At 40.5% G+C, this 15,689-nt stretch overlaps 1 protein-coding gene across 7 annotated transcripts in view; it reads right to left on the reverse strand.

The window, feature by feature from the left end:
• plxna1 (plexin A1) overlaps positions 1 to 15,689 on the reverse strand; it is a 389,627-nt gene that overhangs the window by 114,737 nt on the left and 259,201 nt on the right. For all 7 annotated transcript variants that reach the window (XM_062969812.1, XM_062969808.1, XM_062969807.1 and 4 more), the window contains exon 10: positions 8,532 to 8,732. In XM_062969812.1, coding sequence (XP_062825882.1) covers positions 8,532 to 8,732 — 201 coding nt within the window. The remainder of the gene's footprint in view (positions 1 to 8,531; positions 8,733 to 15,689) is intronic.

Here is a 15,689-nt window from a genome sequence, read left to right on the forward strand (position 1 = left end):
AAGGATCAGTCTGAACGCAGATCAGAGATGGCTGCTCTCAAATCCAATCTTTATTGAAGAACACATGACTTTGGAAAAGTCAGGAATGACCCAATGTTTACATACAACTATTTTTATAACTTTTGATGCTACGTAACACCACACGTAAATATCATCATCAAGTCCCACCCCCAATATCACATTACTACCATTTTCACACACTAGACCAATTATAATTGTTTATACTTTCGGCCCCAAGTTCCCAGGCATATTCTATCTTCTTCTGCCAGGTGCTCCTGGGATTGTTTATGTTATGACTCCCAGTTACAGGGCTGAATTACCAAAGCCCTGTAACTGGGTTCCATGACATATATCTACCTTGAACATAAACACCAACACGCTCACCCTCCAGCCTTATTTCCCTTGGCTGTTTTCTGCACGAATGGTACAGTTGCAACTGTCCTATTTTTCTACAGTTGATGACCCTGGTGCTTTCCAAGCACTATGGGGATGGCAGCAATGCGCATCCTGCCTCATCGGGGATCAACTGCAATTCATCATTATTTTATCTGCAGGAATTTAATTGGATCCTATCAAACTCTCCTGATACTCCCTTTTCACTTTAAACACTGCTACAGAAAAGATAAATGTCTGTGATGCTTGGAAGAATGGGAGGGAGAGCCTATTCCTCCACAAACGTTTCTGGATTTGTAAGATCCAGTGCTATTTCCCCCTCTGTGCCTGGCTAATTAGAGATACATATACTGTAGGTGAGCAGTTCTTATAATAGGGCTTTGCCTGTATGATTTATGGGGGCCTATAAATGCTTTCCAGGCCCAATAAAATACCAATGCACACAAACACACAGAGTTTGACATCTGCTTTGATTTTACATCCGCTCTCTCGCTCTCGGTTTGGCATTATTTTTCTCCACCACTGCTTTCAACTCACTCTCCCTTCCTATAAATTCACCTAGTTCCATAGCTATATATCTCCAAAGTTCAGCATATTTAGAGCCTCAGGTTTTTCCAGCCATAATGAGGCCTCCTAGATGCAAGTTCAAATGAACAGAGGCAAGTTTTTAATTGAATATTTATTGTGTATTTAATTTATAGTTGCATATTTCTCAAGGTTTTTTTTCACAGAAGCCTCTGGCGCATTAAATGCTTGGCTGCTATTGAGAATGGATGATCTGTTTTTGCCAAATATTATAATATATATTTTAATTACTTTTATTGTGTTTTAATAGTTGCATCCTGCTCAGAGAACCTGTTTATAGGTTAAAAGGTAATGTATAAATGTTTAATACATAAATAAAAAATGTATGTTGGAATCTCTTTGATGCCTTGTTTCTTACCTTTGGAGACATTAAATGGGCCACAGTGCTCAGAGTCAGTCCTCTCTCTGAACTATTTACTGCTGAATTCCTCCAGCAGCAAATGCCCCAGCCATACAGCAAGAATAACAAAGCCTTTCTAAATATTAACCCCACCGCACCCTAGCTTTCCTTAAAGGCCATCCTCTCACTAAATAATTTAATAAACATTAAATCCTAGCTACTCAACACATGGAGTGGGTAGGGAAAGGGCACAACCTACAAGAAGGGCAACGTCACTAATAGGGGAATAGCTGTTTCTCCTTTTTTTAAAAAAAGTGTGGTTATCACATTGCCTACCTCATGTCCCCCTCCCTTCACATGTTACAACTACATAGTGCTCTGCATTTAAACCAGTTAGTCAATGAATATAAACAGTTTATGAACACCACACATGGTACCAAGATGTGAGTCTTACTTGAATATCACATCCTGTAAGTACTTGTATACGTACTGGTAACTGCATTCTGAAAGTGGGATTGTTGTGTGCCTTCAAGGTATTTCCAACTTATGGCAACTCTTAGGCTGCATCTACAGTGAGGATGCCATGGCTCATTTGTAGTTGGTGAGGCACCGGCACTCTTTGGCAGAGAAGTCTACAGGCCTTGTAAAACTACAACCCACACAATTCCATAACACTGAGCCATGGCAACCAGAATGGTGTCAAACTACCTCAATTCTGCAGTGTAGATGCACCCTAAGACAAATCTATCACAGGGTTTTCTGAGGCTGAGTGTGTGGGATACAGCAAGGAAAGCACAGGCAGCAACGAACTCTCATCACTAGACTACTGGTGAAATATATCCCATATAAGAAACACTAAAATTTCCTGTATCACCACTATTAACAGCACCAATGAAAGATGTGCCAGCTTCTATCCATATCAATGTGCAGAAAAACTGAAGAGGCATCTAAATATTGCCTGTATATGACCTGCTCTAATAAGAGAGAAGGTAGGTTAGGTTTACAATACTGCTTCCAAACACCAGCAAGAAAAATAAAGGGCATGAAGAGGAAAGGAAAGGAAAAATATTCTTGCTACCTATCCCTAGCACTCCAAGATGAAATTGCCTCTGGCCATGGAAGGTCCATTTATCATTAATGGCAAATTGCCATGAATACACCTATGTTTCATGTTTAATAAAAACATTTCACTTTTGTTATCTAACACAACAAGGGACATAGAATGTGATTTAAAAAAATCTAAGTTATGCATCATTTTGCAATGCTGGCTGACTTTGTAAAGTGTGAAACAACATAATCAAAGCAGATGGACTAGGGGGAAATGTCAATAGAGAAAAATCTGGAAAAATGAAGCTTTCAAAGCTGTCTTGCTAACTATCTTTAAATGTGAAAAATGTGTGTGTCCCTTGCAGGTGAATACAGCTTCTTGAATTTTTACAAGAGTTTTAGAATGTGAAATGGCATGGATAAGAAGTTTAAATGTTGATGGTCATTGAAATTCATGACAGAACAGGAAGAACAGAAAAGCTAAATTAAGCAAAATGACTTAAAGATATAGTATAGCAGTTTATCAAGGAGCTGAGAGAGAAAACTAAATTGTAAATATGACCAAAATCCCCAAACGAATTTGGGGTTGTGTTTTATTCAATGTGTATTTAAAATAAACATTACACGCCACTGAGACCCAATAAAGGTACAAATTGATGTTATCAACAATTGCTGTGATGATGATGATAAGCCTGGATAGAAACTGGATGGAACAGTCTGTACAATCTCCCTATTTGATCCTATGGAGTTCCCGGTGGCGCAATGGGTTAAAGACTGCTGACTTGAAGGTGGGGTTGCTCACCTGAAGTTTGTCAGTTCAAATCCAGCCCAGGGAGAGCGCGGATAAGCTCCCTCTGTCAGCTCCAGTTCCATGTGGGGACATGAGAGAAGCCTCTCACAAGGATGGTAAAACATCAAACATTCGGGCGTCCTCTGGGCAACGTCCTTGCAGACGGCCAATTTGCTCAAACCAGAACCAACTTGCAATTTCTCAAGTCACTCCTGACACATACAAATACCTATTTGATCCTTAACAGAAAACAGAGAAGGTAACATGGTCACAGAAATTATTGGGATTTCCATTTAATTGCATTTTCAAATCCCATTAATTTCTGCATGACTTGGGACTAAGTTCCATGGCCCATATTTTCTACAGATGAGCAGTCATTGTGATTCAATTGCACACAGAAATGTTAACATCATGTAGCCAGCAGCCCTTTTCACCATCATGGTTAGATATTTTTGTGCAAGTATTATGAGAATATGTGTGGCTGCTACAATCATTGGCATGTGTACTGTTGGCTTGCATGTCGGGAAAACTGACTGGGCTCCAACTATACTAACCTTTCTTGGATTGTGGCTCTGGATGTGGATTACACCCTTGATAGCATTTTATTTGGTACTAGCTGTGCCCGGCCACGCGTTGCTGTGGCGAAGTATGGTGGTATGGGAAATAAAGTATTGAGGAATTGCTGGTAGTTAAGGTAAAGGGTCCCCTGGGCTGAGTGGGTTGCTAGGAGACCAAGTGAGCGGAGCTTAGCCTTCTAACTGGCAGCAATTGGATAAAAACAATTATTCCTCTCCCTCTAATTAGGACTTTATTTTTCTTTTCTTTTTGTTGTATCAACCTAGAGGCATGGGTGAGGGGTTGTGATGTCAATTTTCGAGGTTGTGGGGTGTTTACTTTTGTTGTTTTGTCCGCTGCCGTGATGCCATCACTCTTTTTTATATATAGATGACATCTTCAATCTTGTCCTAGGGTCTGTTTCACACTGAATATATTTTTCAGTGCATGCTTATCGAGCAACTCATGGCCTATTATATGGCAAAGGCATCGGTGTGCTCACTAGTAGACTGTGAGTGTCTCCCCTGCTCCTCATACTACTGCTACTGCTGCTGCTGCTGCTGCTACTACTACTACTACTACTAATGCATTGTTTGTATGGGATAAAGCAAATAACACTGAAGTGCAAGGCACAGGATGTATGTATCTGTTCCAGAAATGTACCAAGGTGTTTTTTTCTTTCTTTTTTTATACATCAAGTGTTAATGGCACTGACAAATTTCAAGTTACCCAATCCGGTCTCCTACTTTCAGATGAGAATATAGCAATCTACCCTCCACTCTTGGGTTTCATGTTGCTATAGATACAAGATTCCTTTCCCACAGGCCACATTTCAGATGCAACCTTCAAGACCCATTAAGCCTGCACTTCTGCTACTGTTCAACCATGGTATTTATTGTTCAATAGTGTCCTTCAATACGCAGCATCCCAAATCTCTTTAGAGTGAGCTGAGCTCAATTGTGTGCTAAAGTGAATTGAGAAGGTTTAAAGAAGAGATTTGGAGAGGAAGGCCCTGACCCTGAGTGCTCAAGTCCGGGCAAAAATAATGGGATGGAGGACACTCAGCACCAAAAGGATTCAGGCTGCAATTCATCATTTCAAAAGAAAGGGGGTAAGGTAAGAAGAGATTTGAAGAAAGAAGAAATGAAGAGGTTTATTTGTAATCATATTGAGCTAAAAGCCAGGATCTTGCAGAAAAGTGAGAGGGGGTGTTTGGCATATTGCTTCCTTTGGATCACCCCTTATTTCCTCTTTAAAGAAATCAGAGCAAAACAAAACTTATAATTCGGATTAGAACGGGCGAGGAGGTATACAATAACAAAGGGGTATAGACAACATCACAGGACAACAGGTACAGTAGAGTCTCACTTATCCAACACTCGCTTATCCAACGTTCTGGATTCTCCAATGCATTTTTGTAGTCAATGTTTTCTATACACATCAATTTTAAGAATGACATAGTGAAGTTAAGGAAGAGAGTTATTTAAGTTATAGAACTCTTTGAGATTAGATTTGCATCAACTCTAATTCACTGATTTGTGTTTTCCAGAGAAGTTGCACAAATGTAGAAGGTTTTAAAGGTAATAACTATGTCTGGTATTTAACTATACTGTACTGTCTTCTTTGCTACTGTGGCTTTTATGGCTGTTATGACATTTTGACATTATTATCCCGCCCTCCCCAAGATTCATGCATTTTGATTTTCCTTCACTGGTTTGATTAAATTATCATAAAGATAAAACAAGTTTTAAAATTTGTACTGACACGTCTCATCTAGGAATACTTAATTTTTAATACGTCCACACCTGTGAGTCAAAGAATATAATGGCATACAGCAATGTATTAAATGGTAGGTGGGGCTACCCTTGTAGATTGCATTCGAATGTTGCCAATGTAAGCAGAGAGGAATAACAACTGGTGCGTGAAAAAGAAATTGTGAAGATTGTGTGTTTGGTCCTTGCCATATGATAAAAGAAGAAACCTGAGAGTTCTTAGTTCTTTTCCTATTGCTTCTTATGATATGCGAATGATCCCTATGATTGCAACTGATATGGCAGAGGTGGAGTATATGACAGAGATTGTAGGCTTCATGCAGTCCTTCAAACTCACCAGTCCCACAAACCCCTTGATAAAGCTCCCCCATGCATGAAAATATGAAATACCCATACTCCCCACTCGCCAAAACACCCCAGAATCCTACACTACCCCAAATATCTCTGTTTTCTATCACCAGGCTGAGAGCAACTGCAGAGAAAAACAAGAGTTATTTGGATTTGCTTTGAGGATAGTGCCTGCATGAGGTCAAGGGGGTGGCCCTGCCCTGACAAAATGTTGCATACATAATATGTGCGGTACTTTGTAATATGGGATATAATCTCAAATGATTATTTTTTGAAACAACTGATCAAAGCAACATTATTTATCCTCTTTTCTAAGAAACAGGTCATCCTATTTTAACATTTTTAATCAATCCACATATCCTTTTGATTTTTTAGTTTCTGCTTAGTTTGACATTCTTAGGTCTATACTTGCATCAAAAATAAAAGTCAATGCAAAATAAAATTTTGAATTCCTCTTCCTCTTGAATTGACATAGTTTCTACTGTCCCGATCAGTACATATTGTGGAACTGAGTATGAGGCGATATAGATATTAGCTCCATGCCATCCTCAAAATGGGTTTTCAGAGTCAGCAAAAATAATATTTATTCAATGTCTTAAAGTAATAAGGTTAATAGGAAGGAGACACTTGCTAAGTTACCATGCATTTTGTTCCACTGACATCAGCGAGGCATTATTTCTGTCAACTAATCAGACTATTATTTTATAACTTTGAAGATATCAATTTTGAGGTTTTCAGTTTGTGTTTGAATGACAAAATATCACTTGTTTATTTGAAGTATTATTCAAATGACATACACAGTTCTCAGATAAAAAACGTTCCAGTCTGGAGTACTCTTTCCCTCTGTACGTGCAAAAAGGTTGCTGCCAGGGCAAGAAAAGTAAATGGGGCAGTCCAAATTCTCTCCACTTCAGTTAGTGCCAAGAAGAACCTGGCAGCAACATGGGAAAATACCATTTTAAGCTCTTTGGTAACCTTGCAATGTCACTCATGTGGCTGAAGGGTTGGAAAGCAGGAGGCAAGGCTCACACCAGGTTGCAAATGAGCTTTCACACAGCAAGTGAAAGAAATGTTTTAGGGGATTAAATCCAATGATGGAAAAAAGGAGGGGGCTGCTCTCCAGTAAATGAGTGGAGGTTAGAAGACGGCCCAGCAGGTCAGCCCAGGAATGGCATGCCTCTGCAGATGAAAGGAGCATTAAGACTTTAGACCTGTCAGTCTTCCAGTTCAGCTATCCTTGCAGGTGTTTCACCCTCTAGAGTGGGGCACGGGGAACTTCCTGAATGTGTCACATGAGATCACTGATCTGCTGTAATGAATATCCCCTTTCTCTCAACAGGAGTTATCATAAAATAGATGTGCAACTAATGGGGAAAGTATGTCTAGGGATGCTATAACACAGCACTGGGCAAAACGAAGACCATATATGCTTTGTGTCTGTTTTGTAACCCCTGACAATGTCTACCATCATAATTGTTAATACACAACCAAACTTCACAGTGCTGCAGTGGCAATCCAACTTGACTTCTAGCAAGAAGTTCACTCAGAGGTGCATCTACACTGTAGAATTAATGCAGTCTGGCACCATTGTAACTGCCATGGTTTAATACTATGGCATTACAAGGTTTTTAGCCTTCTTTGCCAAAGAATGCTGGTTTCTCACTAACCTACAACTCCCAGGATTGTACAGCATTGAGTCATTGCCGTTAAAATGGTGCCAAACTGCATTAATTCTACAGTGTAGATGCACCCACAGAGACTTGTAGAAGCATAGTTTTGCTTGAAAATTGCAATAGTGGCTTGGAGCACAAAGTGAGACAGCAGAGACAGAGTTGTTAAAAAAATAATGTTTAAATGTTTAAAAAAATATATAAAAAAGGCAGCATGATGTTACTGCTAGACAGACTACTGGAGACTAACTTGGTGAGGGAACAAATCCAATGTGAAGGGGATGTTTGGAAAGAGTCTACTCTTCAATCAAGCAAGTCTTAGAGATCTTGAGTTCAGATCACTCGCCACACTTTCTGAGTGAGACTAACACATCACATGGCTCCCACAGAGCAAAACCAACAAATGCATAAAATTTGGCGAATTGCAACGATAGAAATGTTCTCGTGGGGGATAATGTTGGATAAAAATAAGAATGAACGAAATTTTATTTGCAAAGTTGAACTGGTCTGAGTTCAGGCAGAGAAGACTAAGATGAGAGAGTTCTTCTGGGACACCAGCAAAGCTGGCTTAAGCCAAGGAAGGTTTCTCCACCTTTCATAAGCAAATTTCTTTGGAAATGCTCATTAAACACAACAGAAGCCCCTTGGGTAGCTTTGGCAAAGCAGCGAAGTAAGGAGGGAATGTTGATCCTACGCAAAACACGTTCAAACAGCTGAATGAAAATAGAAACAGTAAAAAGGGAAAATGGCTAGGAACAATTGCAGAGAGCAGATCAGGACTCCTCCCAAAGCTGCATGAACACCATGCACATGGAAGAGTATGCCACTTTAATAAAGCACAAAGGAAGGAGGAAACAATCCAACTGAGTCTCCTTTCACCAGAGGGGCCAATTCAAAATTGCAGTCTCATGTGCTAAGAAAACAGCAAGCCTGCACATCTAGGGCCACACATGTATCAGAGGTTACAAGGGAGTTTCAGCTGTTAACCAAAAATAGCTTTTATGGAGGCAAGTTCTGCACAGTGGACTCACCGAGGTGTTCTGGCACTGGATGCTGGTGCTGTTAAAGCGCAAGGCAGTGACACGTGTGGGGCTGCCAGGGATATGGAAGATGCACTCATAGTTGCGCTGTCCAGACTGGGGCTGTGGCAGGTTTTTCGCTGTTAAGGTGATGGGCTTCACCACACCCACGGGGATGTAGATCTGAGTAGAAGGAAGGATCTGCGGACAGTCCTGCAAGAGAGAAAGACCAACAACAGTTTATGAGACAGGAACACACAATACATCTATGCATCTATGTCAGAGACAGCAATGACACCCATTATGAGGCTCTTCAAATATAGCTTGTCAGGGTCACTCACAGGAACCTTTTCATACAAGCGGCTGTTCTGCAAAGTTGGTGTTCTCCGTTAACAAAGCCCTCCAGCCCTAGACTAGTGTTTTTATTGCTCTGCTAGGTCAGCCTCTTTGTACTCCTACTTTCTTTGCCAAAGAAACATCATGTTCTAGAGCAGGGCTTCTTAAGCTTTATCCATTCACGACCCCTTTACATCTGAAAAAATTGTTCGTAACCCCTTTCTAGCCAAGTAATTTTATGCAACCCCAAATATACAAATATATAAAATAGAAAAAACAAACACTTACTGATAATAATTCAACATTTGTAAAGCTTGCTAAACAGCTGACTTTCCTTGAAGTACAGCTGAAGCATTTTCTATACTGTAAACACTGTGTGTTGTTTCCAACAGATCCATATAAATATCTAAGTGTTTTTCAGAAACATTTCACTGTTGCCAGATGTTTCACAATCCCAACATTGAGCTTAAATTGTGGCCTCATCTACACTGCCAAATAAAATTCAAATTATCAGCTTTGAATTGGATTATATGGCAGTGTAGACTCATATAATTCAGTTCAAAGCAGATAATACGGATTATCTGCTTTGAAAATCCAGATTATGTGGCAGTGTAGATGAAACCTAAAAGTCTTACGAAGCAGTGTTCTAAAGCTGGGATGATCGAAGAGTTGCCTGAAGATGGCACACAGCTCCCAGTTCTATCTGGAGCACCCTGTTTCTGCCTAAAGAAGATATATACTGGGCCTGTGTACAACTATGGAACTGTGATTCCACTTTAACTACTATGGTTCTCTCCAATGAAATCCTGGGATTCTCAGTTTAGGCAAGGTACTTGGAGTTCTTAGCAAAAACTCTCTACGGCAGTGGTTCTCAACCTGTGGGTCCCCAGGTGTTTTGGCCTACAACTCCCAGAAATTCCCACCAGTTTACTAGCTGTTAGGATGTCTAGGAGTTGAAGGTCAAAACATCTGGGGACCCACAGGTTCAGAACCACTGTTCTATGGTGCTCTGCATATTACAACCTGCAAGATTCCATAGGATAGAACCATGGCAGTTTAAGTGGAATGATAGCACTATAACTGTGTATATTGTGAATGGGTCTACTGCTTTTCTTAGGTCCCTTCTACATTGCCATATAAAATCCACATTTTCTGCTTTGAACTGGATTATATGGCAATGTAGACTGATATAATCCAGTTCAAAGCAGAAAATGTGGATTTTCTTCTTTGATCATCTAGATTATATGGCAGTGTAGAAGGAGCCCAAGAAGGCTCCAGGAACAGCAATTCACTCTTGAATCAGTTGCAGAGACCCTCCCTGCACTGTTTTAGAGCAAATAAAACGAAATGAAACAAAAATATGTTTTTTAAAACCACAAGTAGATACAATTTCCAAGGGAGAGAAAAACTTGGATCTGCCATTCTTATGCATCTTTGTACTAAACAATAGTAAACCTGTCGGCTAACCCAGATCATGATGACTGATCTGTCACTCATTTACTCCCATCTCTATAACTAGTCAACATAATATTTTCAATATTGTTATCTAGAAGCATCAAGGTAATTTGACATTGCAAAATCCACAGAGTTCATAAACTACCATGGTTGTCTTCACTTGAACATAATCAGATATCATTGCTATTTTTGATGAGGTGATATACAAAGGCTTGCCTTACTTTGGTACTATTCATACCTATATGAAGAATAGTAGTATGGAGACCTAACTTTGTCCCAATTATGCAGAATTGCAAGAAATATTCACATAGCATTTGACAATTTGTGATGGGCTGTAGTTGAGTAGAAAAGCACATGCTTTGAATGCTGTATGTTTCAAATTCAACTCTTGCTACCACCAGCTAAGGTAAGGAATTATCTATCTAAAAGCCTGGAGACCTGCTGCAGCCAGTGTTAATAATATATAACACTGGTCTGATTCAATATGGAACAGCATTATAACTCATTCCTACCCTGGTTCTAAATCTATAGTAGAAAGGGTACCCTGCAGGTAGTGCAAAAGCACACCTTACCCCTATGAATATCCTCATGAACAAACAGTGCAAGCAGTGAGGTGTTCCTCCTCCTCCTCCTGATTGCTTTATTATTCAGAGTGCATTTGTTAAACAGAAGTAACAGTTGGTGTAAACACAGCTCAGAACAGATGTTGCACAGCTGGTAAGATTAACACACACATCTGCGTTTGGATGTGCTTATTAGTGCAGCTGAGGTTTTCGGCTCATTTGGTCAGTTGCATGCCCATGGCAAGGAGAAAGAATAACAAAGTATGCCAAACTAACACAGATTGAAAAGTCTATTGGGGAAACCATCAGTGGTGTTTCAAAGAAAGGTCTTGTTACATCAGTGAATGGCTTCCCCGATGTTTCATCCCTCAACTTACAGGGGAAGGAGAAGCCAGGTCACTGTACATTAGACTTGTGCACAGATTCGTTTTGGCCATTTTCCTTTGGCTTATTCAGCTTCTTTGGATGCCCATAACGGTCGGTTGCAGCTCCTTCTATTCTGTTCAGGAGCACCCATGCTCACACAGGATTTTCCTGTGAGCCCTGCCTGTTGGGCCAATCAGAGTAGAAGAAAGCTGTGACATGTCTTACACAAGTGGTGTCTATATAATCAAGTTAGCGCCTCCATTTCTCAGTTGCATCCTGGCTTTAGAGAGAGGTGCTTCAGTTCGATTGCCTTGCTGCTTGCTCTCAGCTTTAGGTTTTGGCTTGTCTTGGTTTCTAGCAGTGAATCTTTTTGATTTTCCTGTATTTTTTATTTTTTTAATTCTTTATTTAGCAGAACTAGGAGTTGGAAAGTGCGCCATTTGGGGACTGATGGGTGGGTGTGCTTTTCTTTTAGGGTAGCTCTTAGCTTTGAGACCCCCTTTAACCTCTATTAAAGCCTTTAGCTTCTTCTCTTGTCTCTCCTCCCTCCTCTCTTTCATCAAAGTAGTACTTTTAAAAGATTGTTATTAATAATTATAGGAATTCCAGCAAACGGCTGGGAATTTCATTCTCAGAAAAATTACCTACCTATCCACCTAAACATGCCACCAATACCTAATAATTTTTGGATCATACAGGAGTGTTTTTCTAATAAGGAAACATGTTGTTTGTTTGCTTGCTTGTAGATGGTGGGCTGCTGGCCTCTTCCAGAAAGTTGTGAGAACAAATGCAAATTGCAAAAGCTTTGAAAGAAATTACTTTTTTTTTATTAGTAAACAAAGTGTACAGTGGGTGGGCTGTGTGATGTGGAAGTGCATCTTTGACATTCAGCAGGAAGGAATGGTGCCCTGCTGCTGCTCCTGGAGAAGTTACAGGGTGGGGCCAGGGGAATTTTTAAAGATTTTATTTCTTAAAAGAAAAAAAATCCTAAAAATCAGGGGATGACCCAAATATTATGAAACTTGTGGGGCCAGTAGTGGTAGATGCATCCTCCAAGTGTGGCCATTTTCATCTTGATAGCCCTGAAAATTATGGGAAGGAGAGCCTATGAAACCCACCCCATTGCTGCCAATGAGCCGGATCTAGTGGGATTTTCCGGCTGTGAGCCGAAAACAAGCATTCGGGCACCTGTCTTTTTTGGGAGGCACACAAAAATGAAATTGCCCCCCCCCCCCCCCCCCCGGAATCCAGATAGCAGAAATGGCTTGAGGTTCAGCCAAAATGCACAATCCTACTGTACACTGTACGGAAAAGCTTGAGGGAGACAATGTGTTTGCTGATGTGACACTAAATTTGGATTCAGGAAAGCAGAATTAAAAATCAGCCATTAAATTTATGTGGTATCAGTGAAGCACTTAGAATCACTACCCTATCTCACAGGATTGCTGTGAGAATGAAACAGAAAAGGTAAACAACTGCATGCCATCATAAATTCTTTGGAAGTAACACAGAACACATACTGATGAGCAGACATACGGACACATAAACAACAATGATATGGTTGCTTTTCTTCCCAAAAAGAGGACAGCGAAATGAAAGGGCTGTTCCTATGTACTCTCAAGGCTCACAAAGTCACTGCAATAAATGGCAGCATATGCACAGCTGACTCAACCTCAGTAAATTGGAGCAATGGTAAGAACTATAAACAAGTTCATCTTTGTCATCTCAGGAGAGGATAAAGAGGTTTAAGGCCTTTCTGTGTAAAGATCTCTATTGTGATGTCTCATGGACCTTGTAGTCCCGCTCCTAGTGTCACTGTGGCAGATGAGGATGAAAACATGGGGTTTTCTCCGGATCAACAACAGCCGGAATCCTTCCAGATGCCTGATGTTGATACTCTCGCCCCAGAACCAATTAAGACAGACCTTGAGCAGCTCTCACCTCCCTTCGCTAGGAGACAGTCCTTTGCTGCAGACAGGGGAGTGAAAGAGCGGGTTCGCAGGAGCTTGAGAATTGCAGCCAAACAAGACACTGATTAGCCATGTTTCCCCTGGGAAAATCCAGGGAGTCTCACATCTGGAGAAAGCTGGGTTTCATTTCCCATTCTCTAGGGAAAGAGAACACTGGACACCTGCTTGGCGGGAAAACGAGACCCAGATATAGGTGCCTGGCACGGTTGGTCCGGTGCGGAGTCAACAGAGCAGCTTCAGGAGTGAAATCGCGTTCCAGCCTTGAGTGGACTTCGCAAAGTCCGCAAATCCAGTTTCCTTGCCTTGCTCATTCAAGTATTTCAAGAATTGCCTTGCCTTGTTCTTAGTCACGGACCTTGTTCCTAGAATCAAGTTTTTGTTCCAGCTTTGTTGTGAATTATACCTTGGACCTTGAAAGACCCTGGACAATTCCCCACACTATTGCTTGGCAATAGTGTGTGTTTCGGTTTATTGGATTTTATCTTTGGACTCTAATATCATTTATTGGACAAACTATTTCTGGACTATATTTGACCTCATTTGAAAGGTCTGCTTCTGGACTATATTTTCTACTTGCTTTTATTATTCTTATGTATTTCCTTAATAAAGATATTAGATAGTTTATTGGCCTCCGTGTATGGTTCTTGGTGCTCCGCTGCCTTGAGTGTGACATCTATGAACCATGAGCTGCAAAGTGCCAAATAGCATGACAAATAGGATTACAAACTGCATGATAACATTAGCTTTCTCAGCACAGCTGACCTAGGAAGAGCCAGTATGGTATACTGGTTTGAATGTTGGACTAGGGCAAAAATTGAAATCACCACACAGCCATGGAAAACCACTGTGCAACCTTGGGCAAATCACACTTTCTCAGTCTCAAAGCAAATCAATAATAATAAAAAACTTTATTTTCATGCTGCTCCTTCTCCTCGAGAGGACTCAGGGCGGTTTCCAACATGAACATAAAAACACTCAATTGTCAAAAAACACCATAGAACAAAGTTAAACATAGTAAATATGATAAACAACATCATATGACAAAACCAAAACAATTCTATTAAAAACAGACATAAAATTTCAAAACCAAATCAATATACTCCATTAAGGATGGAATATATCAGTCAATGGAAAATCTCTTAAGTAAATCTTGCCAAGAAAACTTTATGATAAGGTTGTCAGAAGCTGAAGTGAACCAGAAGGTACACAACAACAATAACAAGTGACCTAGAATCCCAAATTTGTCCTAGCCTAAGGAAAACACTTTCACAATGTAGATGACTCCAAAATGAATCATGAGGAATTTCTTAAAGCAGGGCCTAGCTTTGGCTAGTAGAGCTCACTTTTGCATTTCTCCTGTTCCTTTGTGCCAATATCCACACTAAACACAGGCAAGCAGTCGACACATCAGTCCAATTCCTTGGTGCAAAGGAAAATACATGATGGAAAGGCTGCAGCTGCACCTGATAGGGGCTGAGCAAAGAGCTCAACTAGCACCTGGGTCGTGGCATAACCTTCCTTCTCTCCTTCAGTTTGAGAGTGGCTGGCAAGGAAGATGCACCTTATTTTGCATCCAGGTTGCTCTCTTGAGAGTTAGCCTGACCTCTCAAAAGTCAGATTTCAGAACACAAGAGAGTAAGGGGAAGGTAAAAATAAAAAGAACCTGGCAAGAAAGCAGCCCTGCATCCCAGAAGGGCACCACTTTTGGCAACAATAACCTGATGCAATTCTCAGCTGATCTGGGCCTGGGAGAAAAGAAACGCCTGCTACAAATAATAGGGAGAACAGAGAATAACATGTTTTGAAGCAAGCTCTTACAAAATGAGAACATGTGGCAGTTAGGAGCCTGCAGGCACTTTCAAGGAAGGCATCAACAGGGACGGACCTGTTTCCCCCCAGCATATGATAAATTCTGCTTAATTCACCCTTGATAATTCCAGTAAATTAAGCTCACAGAAGAAACTGTAGTGCTGGTAACAACAGCAAGAGATGTGTTTTCCATTCCATTTAATGTTTCTAACTATTTGAGAGTTGGTCATCTCAAAGCACTCCACAGGAATTCATGAACCCTTTGCTAATACTTGTTTCCTTTTACAGGTTAACAAACCATGTCCAACAAACTAAAGAGAGCAGAAAGCTTGGTTTGAAAGCTGTCTTTCTCCCAACTCCTTGTCACAAGTTCCCTTTCCTTCTTTCTTGAATCATAAGCAGGTGGATTTCCCTCACTTCTTTCCATTAAAAAAGAGTTAAGAAACAGGTCCATTGCTGTTTGGATTTTTGTCCTTGTTAAGAATAAAAAACTTCCTATCCTGGTATATAGACCAGAATGCACACTTCCAATTAGCACAGCACAAAGAGTGCCCAAAAGTACTTACATGGATGGGATAAATTCAGTGTCTATCTATAGATGTCTGAACAAATACAGTATAAGAGCTAATGTAATGTCCAATCTCACTCCCCCTTGTTCCCCCAAACATGGA

Source organism: Anolis carolinensis, chromosome 2 (genome assembly GCF_035594765.1).
Source record: "Anolis carolinensis isolate JA03-04 chromosome 2, rAnoCar3.1.pri, whole genome shotgun sequence".
Classification (NCBI taxonomy): Eukaryota; Metazoa; Chordata; class Lepidosauria; order Squamata; family Dactyloidae; genus Anolis; species Anolis carolinensis.